This window comes from Muntiacus reevesi, chromosome 6 (assembly GCF_963930625.1).
Source record: "Muntiacus reevesi chromosome 6, mMunRee1.1, whole genome shotgun sequence".
In the NCBI taxonomy this organism is placed as follows: domain Eukaryota; kingdom Metazoa; phylum Chordata; class Mammalia; order Artiodactyla; family Cervidae; genus Muntiacus; species Muntiacus reevesi.
Window position 1 is genome coordinate 80,830,387 of NC_089254.1, and position 13,284 is coordinate 80,843,670.

Sequence of the window (13,284 nt, forward strand, 5' to 3'; positions counted from 1 at the left end):
CCTCCCAAATATTACTCTAAAGAAATATATTTAATGTACTACTTGGCAGGTCCTTTGCCACCTTCTTTCTTGCAAAAACATTTAGAAAATATGAGCTCTCAACAAATATTTATGAAAATGAAATGTGCTATGTTGCTGAAACATTCTGGCTTTGCTTGAATCTAATCATGTAAAGAATGAAAATCAAGTTTTCTAAATCAGAATGTATTATGAAATGTATATGAATAGTTTCCACCAAATAGTAAGGTCACAGTCAAAAAAACAGCCATTTACATCCTTCAGCTGTCTGACACACATAATATATAATCTCATATAAAGTGACAGTAACACCAGTCATTTCTGCTCAAGGCTGACACATGTCTAAAGCCACCTACCTAACTTCTCTTTTTATGTCAAATCTGTTAGCAGGGAGTAGAATGGGGAACAGAGACTGGGAACTTAGTTACATTTCTGTCTCTACAGAGAACTTGGACAAGTCATTCAATCTTTTAGAAACTCTGTTCGCTCATGCTGAAAACGAAGAAATTGAACTAGCTGCTCTTAAAATTCCCTTTTTTCTTAAAAAATAAAAAGACTCTAACTGTTACTTATTAAAATGCAAAGGTAAGTCAATTTTTGATAATTTGGAAGCTGGTAGCCCAAGGCAAGGACGTCCCAGGAACACGCCCATTTCATGTTTCCAGGCCTGCTCCCCTCTGCCTTTTAATCAGTTCCCTTCTAGCACTGTGGGCAGCAGCAGAAAAGGGCAAACAGATAGGACCGTTGGTAAATGCAGTGAAAGAGCAGGCATTGTAAATGATGGCTAAAACGAGTTCCGGAGATTACTTGTGGGTATCATTTAAGCATGAACATCTGCTAATTAGGCCTGAATAAATCAATAGCATCTTGGAACTGTGCTGACTAAAAGTTTCTATAGATCATGTTGCCCTGCAGACAGGTGACCATACATCCTGCTCTGACCAGGATGGCTCTGCTTTGAACCCCTGTTATCCTGGTCTGGCATCATTATCAAGAGAGACGATCCCTTTAACTTAACTATCAAACTTGGCCTGATTTCCACAATAAATGATCCGGTTACCCTATAGACACTGCAGGCCAAAGAAGGGGGAATGGCCTGTTTCTACACCATGGTTTCTTTGGAGCCATGACTGTGACTGTTCTGAGTGGAGATGATGAGTGAGGGGCCTACGAGTCCAGTTGGCAGCAAGACTGTGCCCCAAAGAAACCTCCACGCCCTTCTCCTTGAAACACTTCCTTAAGAAGCATGCAGTGGCCTGTCTTTGCTCAGCTGAGCCAACTGCATTAAAAAAAAAATTGTATTAGCTTTGCCCCTGAGACTAAAGTTTATTTAATGTTTATTTTTAAAAAGCACTGACATTTCTTGGAGGGCTCCCCACTATTCCTTAGGAAGAGTTAAAGTAAACTGGAATGCCTTTCATAGTATAAAGCTGGGTGGGGAGGATGGCATCAATTTTAAAAGTAGTATTTTCACATGACTATATAAATGCTGTGTGGATGCAAACACCCACTTGCCAAGAACCTCTTTAGGGTCTTCATGGGTCAAACACCTAAGATTCACTAGAGAGAGCTGGAGAAAAAGAAACCAAACCTAGAGCCTTTTGTTTTTTTCATCTAGCTTGTATGGATCCCAAAAGTGTGAACCAGATCTCCTGTCTACTTTTTAGGCTTTCTTTTATAAACTTTTTTTCATATTTCACCGAGAGTAGATCCTCTCTCTTGCTACTATCTTTGGTAATAGTAACAATGGCTCCTATCTGCTGGTGAGAAAAGAGACTTTAAAACTACAGATGGGATATTATACTTATAGAAAATAATAAACAAACACATGTGAGGAATGTTGTGTTCACCAATTTCAGGAATTTCCAAAAAGAACATATGCATTCATATTTCCAATAGTAGAAAATTATCATCTAAGAATGGCAAACACTCATACGATAAAGCCACAGAAGTTGTCTTTAAGGTGGAGGAAAGCTTTCATTTATGAAATAATATGTCATTTAGAAAGGAAAAGTGTGATACATCTGAGGTAAAAATAACCACTTTCCTTGCTCCATCGTGGCCAGAACGTGAATCATGGTCTCAAAAGAGCTCTTCAGGCAGTTTGTTCACGTTCCCTCTGTCTCGTGTGCCCTTCCCCGTTACAAACCCACAAAACTCATAACAAACCTCAGAGGTCCAGATCTTTCTGCCAACCCCAATACAGCTGAACCAGTCTCATGCTTCTTTAAGTAAAACAGTAACTCAACAGATGGCAAATCAAGGTGACCGAATACACAGCAATGAATGAATGTGGTGCAATTGTGATCCTGAATACTCTGTGAATCGTTTCCTCTTAGATGAGTCTATCTATGCTGCTGCTACTGCTAAGCCACTTCAGTCATGTCCGATTCTGTGCGACCCCATAGATGGCAGCCCACCAGGCTCCCCCATCCCTGGGATTCTCCAGGCAGGAACACTGGAGTGGGTTGCCATTTCCTTCTCCAATGCATGAAAGTGAAAAGTGAGAGTGAAGTCGCTCAGTCAAGCCCAACTCTTAGCGACCCCATGGACTACAGCCTACCAGGCTCCTCCGTCCATGGGATTTTCCAGGCAAGAATACTGGAGTGGGGTGCCATTGCCTTCTCCGAAGTCTATCTAAACCTCCCGCTTAAAAATTAAATATGAAAGATATAATTTTACTGAAAAGAATCAGCTTGATATCCAACTCCCAGAACACATAACCAAAATTGTATAGGTCCTCGGTGTTTTTCCAAATAAAATTTATTTTTCTTTCCTTAAAATTTTTGTTTGGTAGAGAAGGGGAGAAGATATCAGTATAGCAGAAGTGAATAGCAGAAAAGTCTACATTAAATGCTAGTCTATGTTTAATGCTTCCCTGGTAGCTCAGCAGTAAAGAATCTGCCTGCCAACGCAGGAAACACGGGTTTGATGCCTGAGTCGGGAAGATCCTCTGGAGAAGGAAATGTCAACCCACTCCAGTATTCTTGCCTGGGAGAGCCCATGGACAGAGGAGCCTCGTGGGCTATAGTCCACAGGGTCGCAAAGAGCCGGGCGCAACTTGGTGACTGAAATAACAAGAAATGCTAGGCCAAAAGTAAAAGGATACAGCTTTTGATCCCAAAGGTAACAAGAGCAGTTGTCTCAATCCCACAAAACCGACACCAGAACACGCATTCTCTCTATCCTCATGTTAAACTCAAGTTCATGCCACACTGGTTTGTTCTGCTTCTAATTCCAAAAGAACTAGCAAAGATTAAAGCCTTGCTCCTCCAAGTTCAGCACTCAGACCAGAGGCAATAGCATCACAGAGGGGCTTTCAGGATTGCAGGCTCTCAGACCCAACCCCAGAGGTACCAAATCAGAATCTGCATTTTAATAAGATGCCCAGGTGATTTGTAGGCATGTGGAGGTTTGAGAAGCACTGCTGTGGAGGACTTGGAATGAGCAGGTGGACAGTTAATCCCTTCCTACTGAAGATGTTTACTTCTCTGCTGCAAATAAATTCACCACCAATCCCAACAGTAAAACTTCTGCTGCGCTTAGAGGAAAATTTAAAAAAAAGACTTTGAATCTGTTCTGCTAACTTACTAACAAGTGAATGAACTTCTCTGAATAACATCTCTTTACTACTCCCTCCACTCCCATTTTTCATGGCTATTATGAGAATTAGATGAGAAATTCGTCTCAGGATGTCCAGGAATGTGCCTGGCACAAGAAAGAAAACTGCTTCTCATTCAATAAAGAAATATAGGATCTGCAAACATTGCTTTACCATTGAAAGAATAACATCAATGTTCCCAAAGTTAGTGTATATGTTTCATACAGCTCCAACAAAACTCCCAACAGATATTTTTAATTATACAAAACAATCTTAAAGTTCATATGGAAGAAGAAACCTTAACCAAGATAAGAAAGGCAGGTGCTTTAAGAGAACACAAGAACTATATATATATACATATAATTCAAGAGAAAAATTCTACTGAAAACATACAAAAATCTGTTTATATAAAATGATTTGTTTATACAAAGTGATGCTCAAGCTTACTGCTAGTGGGGGGGAGGGAAATAATGTAACAGTGAATAACATTTTAAACTTTTCAGATTGGTGGAAGTCAAAAGGTGTCGTAATACCAACAAGATGGCAGCAAATAGTTGTGTACCTATAACGGAGTATATTGGTGCTTTTATTTCTAGGAGATGGATTCCCAGGACAGGAATACTAGATCACAGGAATGGAGGAGTGGTAGCAATAGTAGTAATAGTAATCATAACAGTAACAGTTAACTATTATACTACAACGACTATTACTAATACAATGACTCCTTTGACTCAACTGGTAATCTACTCGTTACAGTAGACTATTACTGAGCATCACTATGCAATAGTAGCAACAACTGCAGGCACTACAGTTATTACTGCTTCTGCTACTACATCCATGGCTCTTATTAAGTAGCACCGTCCAAAGCACTTTACGTATATCAACTCTAATCCTTCCAACAACTCTAAAATATAGGAACTACCATTTCTATTTCACCGACTAGGAAACTGAGACACTAAATGTGCCTGGCAACCATTGTAAGAACTACATAAATATCAGCTATTTAGTTGTCATCATTACATAGCCTCTCACATAGCAATCCCACTCCTGCAACTCTAGCCAAATGAGAAAAACAGCCTAATAAAAAATAGCAAAAATGTGTGGATGAATGTACCTGAATGGGTATATGTGGACAGGTAACAGAAAAGATATTTTCTCAAGAAATAAAAGAAAAATACAGAGGGATGCACACTAGGCAGTTAACACATATTATTTTGGTGACAGAGAGAAGATATTTGGAGAAGAGAAGGGCTAGAGAAAGGGTGAAGCAATTTCAATAAATCAGAACAAGCACATGGAAAGTGAGAGTGTTGAAGTGCCAGATAACAACAAAGAAATAACATTCTACATTCTTTGGGGACACAAAGAGCTGTGGAGGAGTTTAAGGAATAGGTGTTTTAAGTTTCATTACTCAGAAGGGCAATATTTTTGTTAAATGATTTGAATCTCCCCAACACATACACATGATACAAATTGAGAAAATTTCCAAAAAAATTATTCTTTGTCAAATAAAAAACGGCCTAGTAACTCCAAGGTTCAAACACAGTAATCATCCAAGTAAAGGCCCTGTCTAGGGGCAAGAAAGCCAAGTTCTGCTCCTGGCACTGTCACCAATGGGCTATTTGACCTTTGGCAAGTCACTAACCTACATTTAATTTTCTCATACCCAAAGTAAGGAAGTTCAACCAGATCATCTTTAAATTCCCTTTTAGTTATAAAAATGTGATGATTCTGTAATTAAAAACCATGAAGTAGAAAAGTGAAAAACCAGTAAACAGGAGTAACCATTATTACACATTTTAGAGACACCGTGTTAGAGATCTTAATACTTTATAGGTAAGCAGATAATTTAATGACACATTTAAATAGGTACATTTTTAGAATTAAAAACTGCAAAAAAATCAGTTAGGTATTTTACATTTCCAAGTGGCAAATATGCTTTAATTTTCATGCTGAGAAAAAAATGTTGCCTGTTTTGATATCTTTCTGATTACTTGCAGAATTAATGCTTAATTTGTCACCTTAAAATGGAACCATCCATAAGTTCAACCAAAATGTCATCCTCTAGAGACCATATGTCGTAACTGAATGCAAAAAAGCTGTTCAAGGCCAGCCGGTCAGCCAAATAAATACATTACTCATTAAAAATTCTAACAGAACATTCCAAATATAAATTATTAATAGAATACAAATTTGGCAAAAAAAAAAAAGTATCTGCTTAAGCATGACAGCTTCTGAAAGCAACACTTTTAATTTTTATAGTTTCCTCATAAGTTTTGTAAATAACAATGTGATTATTAATAACACTTAATGAACATTTATGCCTGGCTGCAAAGCATAAAAAGTCACTAACTCACAAGGCATAAAGATTTCCATGAGCTTGTTAAATTTTATGTATTTTATTTCCTTAAATGGTTATGGGATTTTCCAAAAGCATACACAAAATTCCTTAAAACTTTGCCAACTTAGAAATAGTTACATGAAAACCACCTTTTCAGACTATAAGGAATCTCCTAGAAAACTCTGGGCAGTCTCTTAATAGGATATCTGGGTATGAATTCCTACAACAGAAAAAAATAGTAAGACTTCTTGCCCCAACCAAATTTTATAGGATGACGTAAGGAAACAATTTATGGCTTGCACGGTTATCTGAAATTCCTGAAAACAAGCAGTTCCCTAAGTAGTATGTCAAAATTTTCTTATCTACAAGCACAAGCACGTGCATTTATTTATATCCCTAGATTAACTTCAAGTCTAATTTTACTGCCACTAGTATCCAGGGGTGGATTTCTTTTTTCTAATTACAAATGGAACTTGAGCTAGATCAAAGGCATTTAAAGGTCAAAATACACTTCTGCGAAAAATACAGGGTGTGATCGCATGTAATTAATTAATGCTTAGCCATGCCCTTTGGCGCTTTATGTGGTGGCTGCAGGAAACCGACTCCAGCCGTGCCCACCTGTTGGTGCAAGTGGGCTGCTTGACTTACCCAGAAGAGCAGATTGAGCGCGTAGAGCAGGCAGCGCAAGCACTTCACAGAATCTTCTCTGGCCATCGTGAGCCCCAAGAGAGAGAAGCCCCATCCTTTCAACACATCCTACCCCCACGGACAAAACAGCAGCGATCTGCAGAGGGCGGGGGAGAACAGGAGACTCCTGACCACCGCGCTTCCCACCCCCCGCCCATCTCTCCTCGGTCGGCCCTCAGCCCGGTCCAGGGTCTGGTCCGAAGCCTATTTCATTCTAGACATCGCTTCATCGCAAATCACTTGTTAAAGTGACAATAGTAACCTAAACTTCCCAAAGTTCCAAAGCGGCTTCAGATAACACCTGCTGGGAAGAGAAAAGATCTTCTCCCCAGATGAATGAATGCGCGCAGTAGATTTGCGTTCTCAGGAGACACGCGGCGGTGTCCTCTGCATTCTGATGAGACGCTCTTTAAAACCTCCCTCAATCCACGCCGCTCCTCCGGGACAGCTCTGCTCCGAGCGGTCCCGAAGGTTGAAAGCACACCACCCCCCGGAGATGTCACAGATGCCGCCCGCCACACCGAAGGTGCGAGTGTCCCTCTCACTGGGGCAGTTCCTGCGCCCCCCACCTCCGCAGCCCCTTCCGCATCCCGCAGCTCCGGTGTGAACGCGGGCCACTGGAGGGGGCGCAGCGCTGAGCTGGGATTCCGCCCGGCGACTAGGGTTTCTCTGGGAGAATGTGAGAAATGATGTTTCGGCCCCGGAATGATGGATTAGCCGGGGGCGGGGGGCGGGGAGGGGCGCAGGGGAATTCGGGCCGGTGCAGCTGTGCAGACGCCGGCTTAGTCATTCATGTCCCCCCCTCCCCCGGCCGCGAGCCGGGTCCCGGCCGCGACCCCGCGCTCCCAGCCGCCCGAGGAGCACAAAGCCCCGCGCGGTCAGCGGCCCCGCCACCCCGGCGCGCGCCCCCGGCAGGGCGCGCGGGGAAGCGCGGGCGGCGGGGAGCCCCGGAGCCAGCCTCTAAGAAGTTTAGCACACAGAACCGGCGGGCTGGCGGGACAGCGGGCAGGAAGGACGAGAGACGCGCGGCCACTCACCGTCCGCGCTGGGCTCCGCGCCCCGATCCCGCCGGGGCACCGTCAGGGAAGCGCGGCGGGGGCTCATCGGGGCAGGGGCGCTCCTCCCGGACAGCCGCAGGGCTGCATTGGCTCAAGCTGGAGACGCTTCCTTCTCTCCCTCTCCTCCCGCCCCCCCGCCGCCGTCGCCGCCTCCTGGGAAAAAGGAAAAAAAGAAAAAGTCCTGGGCAGCAGTTGCTGGAAAGTCTCTGCTAAGCCACCTCCCAGCGCCGCTGTCCCTCCCAAGTCCACGCCAAGTCCGGACGAGGCAGCGGCGGCGGCCGGGGCCAGCTGCACGCACTCTCGGCGCATGCTCGGGCCGCCGGCCGCGGGCCGCGAGCCTGGGGGCTGCTGCTTGTCCCCGAGCGAGCCGCGAGCCCACCGAAGGCACGCCTCACCTTGCTGCGGGCCGGAGAAGGCTAAAGCCTAGGCGCTTCGGAAACGTCCGCGCAGCAGACCCCTTTAAAATGGTGGTGTCGGAGGAGGGGAGGCTGGGTTATAGCCATAGGGAAACAGGCTTTTATTATATGAAAATATTTGTGTTTGAGAAGGGGGGTGAAGGAGTGGCCCAGCCTAGTTCCTGCAATGAGAAACCAGTTTTCACAACCTTTCGAGAGCCACCTCCTGTGATTTGTCACTGAGGTGGTGCCCTCTGCTCCTTCTTATTGCTTTGTTGCCCTCCCTGAGTTTAAAAAAAAAAAAACACAAAAAACCCAGTTCTTTCCCACTTGCATAATGCACTCAGCGCATTTACTTACACCCCAGGGTAGCATGTGGAGGTCTGACCCCCAGAATAGGAAGAATGCCTCTAACTCTTTCACAAGTCCAAATTTTCCAAAGGTTTCTCGCAATAGGATTGAGTTTTAACTGGGTGGTTTATCTTGAATTGTGTACCGTAGTGATGGGTTTTGAATTTTTTTTTAACTAGAAATTTAGGAAATCTTCCTAGGGGAAACTGTACTACTTCCAAATGTGCCTTCTCCTTTGAAAGTTAAGAAATTTCCCAGGTAAAATGCCATCTAATTGTGATGTTTTATGCCTCGTGGTAGCTCACATTTCTGATGACTTCTGTGCACATTGTGTGGCAAATGAAGTTTCACTAACAAATATGAATTACCTAAAAATATAAACAGTATCTTTGAGGAAACCTAATAACAGGAGTCCTCCTTAAATTTTCTCCGGATTAGACAGGGAGTAAATGGAGTCTTACTTCCATCATTGCCTGTCTAGCATCAATTGCTACATGACCAGGGTAATGAAGAGGCACACACTGTCATTTGGATAGAAGTAAAATTAAGACCTAAGGAGAATTTGAGTGTCCTGGGTTATGGGAGGAAAAGTCTTGGCAAGCAGGTGGCTAAGCTGTGTGTAAGGAAGCAAGCTCCAAAGAGCACCAAGACAGCCATACAGGCCAAACACCAAGAAAATGTCCAGTCACCCATCAGATGAGGCTAAGTCTGGCAACAAAGTATCTTCTAGAATCACAGAGCGGAGCAAAGCAACCCTCTTTGATCCTCAGTTACTGCTCAAATTGGGGTGTATACAAGTTCCAAGCAGAGGGCTTGGAACCACCGACTATCTGAATGCTGTTGATGCCACACATTCCTCTGAGTGACAGAAATATCCCCCTCATGAGGGGACTCTCTGACTGCCATTAAAAATGATAGCAAGAGTGCCAGTCATTCCCAGGTCCCTGAACAGAGATATTCTTCTCTTTCTAGAAAGCAGGAAAGTATCCTTTAAATTTATCAATCTGGGCTTCCCTGGTGGTCCAGTGGTTAAGAATCTGCCTGCCAATGCAGGGGACAGAGGTTCGATCCCTGGTTTTGGATCTAAGATCCCACATGCCCCAGAGCAACTAAGCCTAAGTGCTACAGTTACTGAGGCTGCTGTCTGGAGCCCACAAACCAGAGCTAGAGAGTAGCCCCCCTTTTCCTCAACTAGAGAAAGGTGGCTCAGATGGTCAAAGCGTCTGCCTACAATGCAGGGGACCTGGCTTCGATCTGATCCCTGGGTTGGGAAGATCCCCTGGAGAAGGAGATGGCAACCCACTCCAGTACTCTTGCCTGGAAAATCCCATGGAAGGAGGAGCCTGGTAGGCTTCAGTCCATGGGGTCGCAAAGAGTCGGACACGACTGAGCAACTTCACTTTCTACGTGCAGAAACAAAGACCCACCACAACCAAAAAAATACAATAAATAAAATCTTTTTTTAAAAATTCTTAAACCTATAAGGGCTCAAGAATGATAAAATTTTAGGAGAAGATGATTTGGAAGTACATATCCCACCCTCACCCCCACCTGCTTTTAGAAAATGAAGAATATAGAACCACGAGAAACTTTAAAAGTTACACCTCTATTGAAATCAGATTCCAAGCTAAAATCCAGAAAAATACTCCCTAAGTAGCTCAGTGATTCTTAAAATCACTATGTATTAGAACCACTGAGGTACTTTTGGATGAACCTGAATACTCAGACTGTAACCCACACCAGTTAATTTGGAATCTCTGCAGATGTGGCCTGGTCATCCTGATTTTTCAAAGTTTGCAAGGTAATTCTAATATGTAGCAAAGTTTGAAAACCCCTGAAGCTGACACTCTACAGATGCCTAAAAACTAGCAAAGGAGTTTCTTCAAGTTCAGCTGGATCAAATCCCTAACCATGAATTGATACCTGGGATTATTTCTATAAATTAAGAAGAAGGGAGAGCTGCAATTCCTGTTCTAATATTCCTGAAGAATGGTTTACACAAGTATGTGGATCAACATCTCAGCAGAGGAGCCCTCACCACATTTGAGGCATTGCAGAATTGGTTAGTTCCAATAGCTTAAGTCTGACCATATCTGCCTATAATTGGTACCCCTCAACTCTCATTCTGCCTTTTGGAATCCACAGCAGAAGCAATCCTTCTCGCATCTGACAGCCCTTCAACTCCTGGAGGGCAGCTGCTAGTCCCTCCCACTCCACGGATTCTCTTCTCTGGGATCATAGAAGCACAGTAAGACTTGACATCACAGCTGTCATCATGTCAGCTCTACATTTTTCACTGTGAGAATAGCTACAAGGGTAGAAGTGAAAAATCCCCAAAGGGCATGATGGTTTGAACATAGAATAACATGTGAAGAAAGTGGTATGATCTGTTCCTTGCCCACCTGTGAAGTAGGAACCCAGTTCTATAGGTGTGTACTCTTCACTAAGTACCTGTGAGTGAAGGTACATATGGCACTTACTGTGCCATATGCTTAAGAGACTGAGGATAAGATGGGTCCCTGCACTTCCCCCGGTAGCTGAGATGGTAAAGAACTCTCCTGTAATGCAGGAGACGCAAGTTTGATCCCCTAGAGAAGGAAAGGGCCACCCTCTCCAGTATTCTTGCCTGGAGAACTCTATGGACAGAGGAAGCTGGTGGGCCACAGTCTATGGGGTCACAAAGAGTCAGACACAAATGAGTGACTAACTGTTTCACTTACTATCCTTTGAGAAAAGGCAAAACTCTTCAGTTTAGAAAGCAATAGCAGTCCCTATTTACAAGCAATCATATGTGTGTTACTCCTAGTTCAGTTCAGTTCAGTTTAGTTGCTCAGTAGTGTCAACACTTTTGCGACACCATGGACTGCAGCATACCAGGCTTCCCTGTCCATCATCAACTACCGGAGCTTGCTTGAACTCATGTCCATAGAACTGGTGATGCCATCCAACCATCTCATCCTCCGTCATCTCCTTCTCCTCCTGCCTTCAGTCTTTCCCAGCATCGGGGTCTTTTCCAATGAGTCAGTTCTTTGCATTAGGTGACCAAAGTATTGGAGCTTCAGAATCAGTTCTTCCAATGAATATTCAGGACTGATTTCCTTTAGGATTGACTGGTTTGATCTCCTTGCAGTCCAAGGGACTCTCAAGAATCTTCTCCAACAACACAGTTAAAAACCATCAATTCTTCAGCGCTCAACTTTCTTTATGGCCCAACTCTCACATCCATCCATGACTACTGGAAAAACCATAGCTTTGACTAGATGAACCTTTGCCGGCAAAGTAATGGCTCTGCTTTTTAATATGCTATCTAGGTTTGTCATAGCTTTTCTTCTAAGGAGCAAGTGTCTTTTAATTTCATGGCTGCAGTCACCATCTGCAGTAATTTTGGAGCCCAAGAAAATAAAATCTGTCACTGTTTCCATTGTTTTCCCATCTATTTGCCATGAAATGATGGGACCAGGTGCAGTGATCTTGAGTCCTAGAATTTTCTTAACAGTGCAAGAATTTCTTTGGTATAATTGTTCTGCAGTTTGTGGGTCGTCTGCTTGGCAGCTCTCTGGTGGGGGTAACCTCTTCCAAGAGGGTTTTTGCCACATGCTCCGTGGGTCCTGGTGTACACAATGTTCTGTTTGAGCCCTCCAAGCATCTCTGGCAGGAATGGGATTTGATTCTAAACGCGATTTCGCCCCTCCTACCATATTGCTGGGACTTCTTCTGTACCCTTGGGTGTGGATTTCCATTATTTGGTGGGATCCAACATTCTCCTATTGGTGGTTGTTCAGCAGCGAGTTGCAATTTTGGAGTTCTCACAGGAGAAAATGAGCACATGTTCTTCTATTCTACCATCTTGGTTACCTCTTATGTTGCTTCTAGAACTGAAGCAAAACTCAGCTAGCTAAGCAATAAGGTAATACAAGTTCTTCACTCCACAAGGCAACTCATTTGCCCATATCTTATTATACTTTTTCTACTCAGGTTGTGCAGAGGGAAGGAACTGCATAGGTATTTTGGTAGGGTGAGTGAGTTTCTAATGCTTCTTGGTATAAAACCCTCACAGTGTTCCTTGGATGGTTCTTCACAATTAATACAGGAAAGAGACCTAATATGTTTTGAGAAGTATTATGTGCCTGACGGGCTCCCAGGTGGCTCAAAGGTAAAGGATCTGCCTGCCAGTGTGGGAGACACAAGAGATGCAAGTTTGATCCCTGTGTCAGGAAGATCCCCTGGAGCAGAAAATGGAAACCCACTCCAGTATTCTTACCTGGAAAATTCCATGGACAGGGAAGCCTGGTGGGCCACAGTCCATGGGGTCACAAAGAGTCAGACACAACTGAGCGTGCACATGAATGTGCGCGCGCACACACACACATGCTTGACATAAGTGCTTCTCATAAACTATCTTATTAACGCCTCATAATGACACAGTTGGATACTGAGACTCTGAGAGCCGATTTCTCCAGGGCCATACAGGCAGTAAGAAAAGAAAGTGAGATTCTAAGATGGGTCTGATTCTTCCCAGTGTTACCCTGCATTACAATACTATTTCAAATCTGGGTGGAAATTCACTGATGATCCACAAGAAGAAAAATATTCTAGACATTTTATTAGTTCTTGAGCATATGAAGCTGTTTCAAATATGTATACTCAAACTAGGACTGGAGAATCTACTTTCACTGTTTACTTCTGAAAGAGTATACTCAGTAAGACCTGAGAATAGCCTTTCAGCACTGAATTAAGTAGACCACTCAACTACAAGCTTGACAAATAAAATGCAGGATTTGCATTTCAGATCAACAATAAAAAAAATTTTGGCGTAAAGATGTCCCAAATATT

The 13,284-nt window shown here is 43.4% G+C and overlaps 1 protein-coding gene across 2 annotated transcripts in view; it reads right to left on the reverse strand.

The window, feature by feature from the left end:
• Positions 1–8,235, reverse strand: part of TSPAN12 (tetraspanin 12) — a 66,238-nt gene extending 58,003 nt beyond the window's left edge. The window contains exons 1-3 of one of the 2 annotated variants that reach the window (XM_065938731.1): positions 8,101–8,235; positions 7,685–7,858; positions 6,609–6,744 (exon numbers count right to left, since the gene is read on the reverse strand). In XM_065938731.1, the coding sequence (XP_065794803.1) occupies positions 6,609–6,674 (66 nt within the window). In that variant the 5' untranslated portion in view covers positions 6,675–6,744; positions 7,685–7,858; positions 8,101–8,235. Of the gene's footprint in view, positions 1–6,608; positions 6,745–7,216; positions 7,307–7,684; positions 7,859–8,100 lie in introns of those variants that run through there. The other variant, XM_065938732.1, reaches the window with a different exon arrangement.
• Between the last annotated feature and the right edge of the window lie 5,049 nt (positions 8,236–13,284).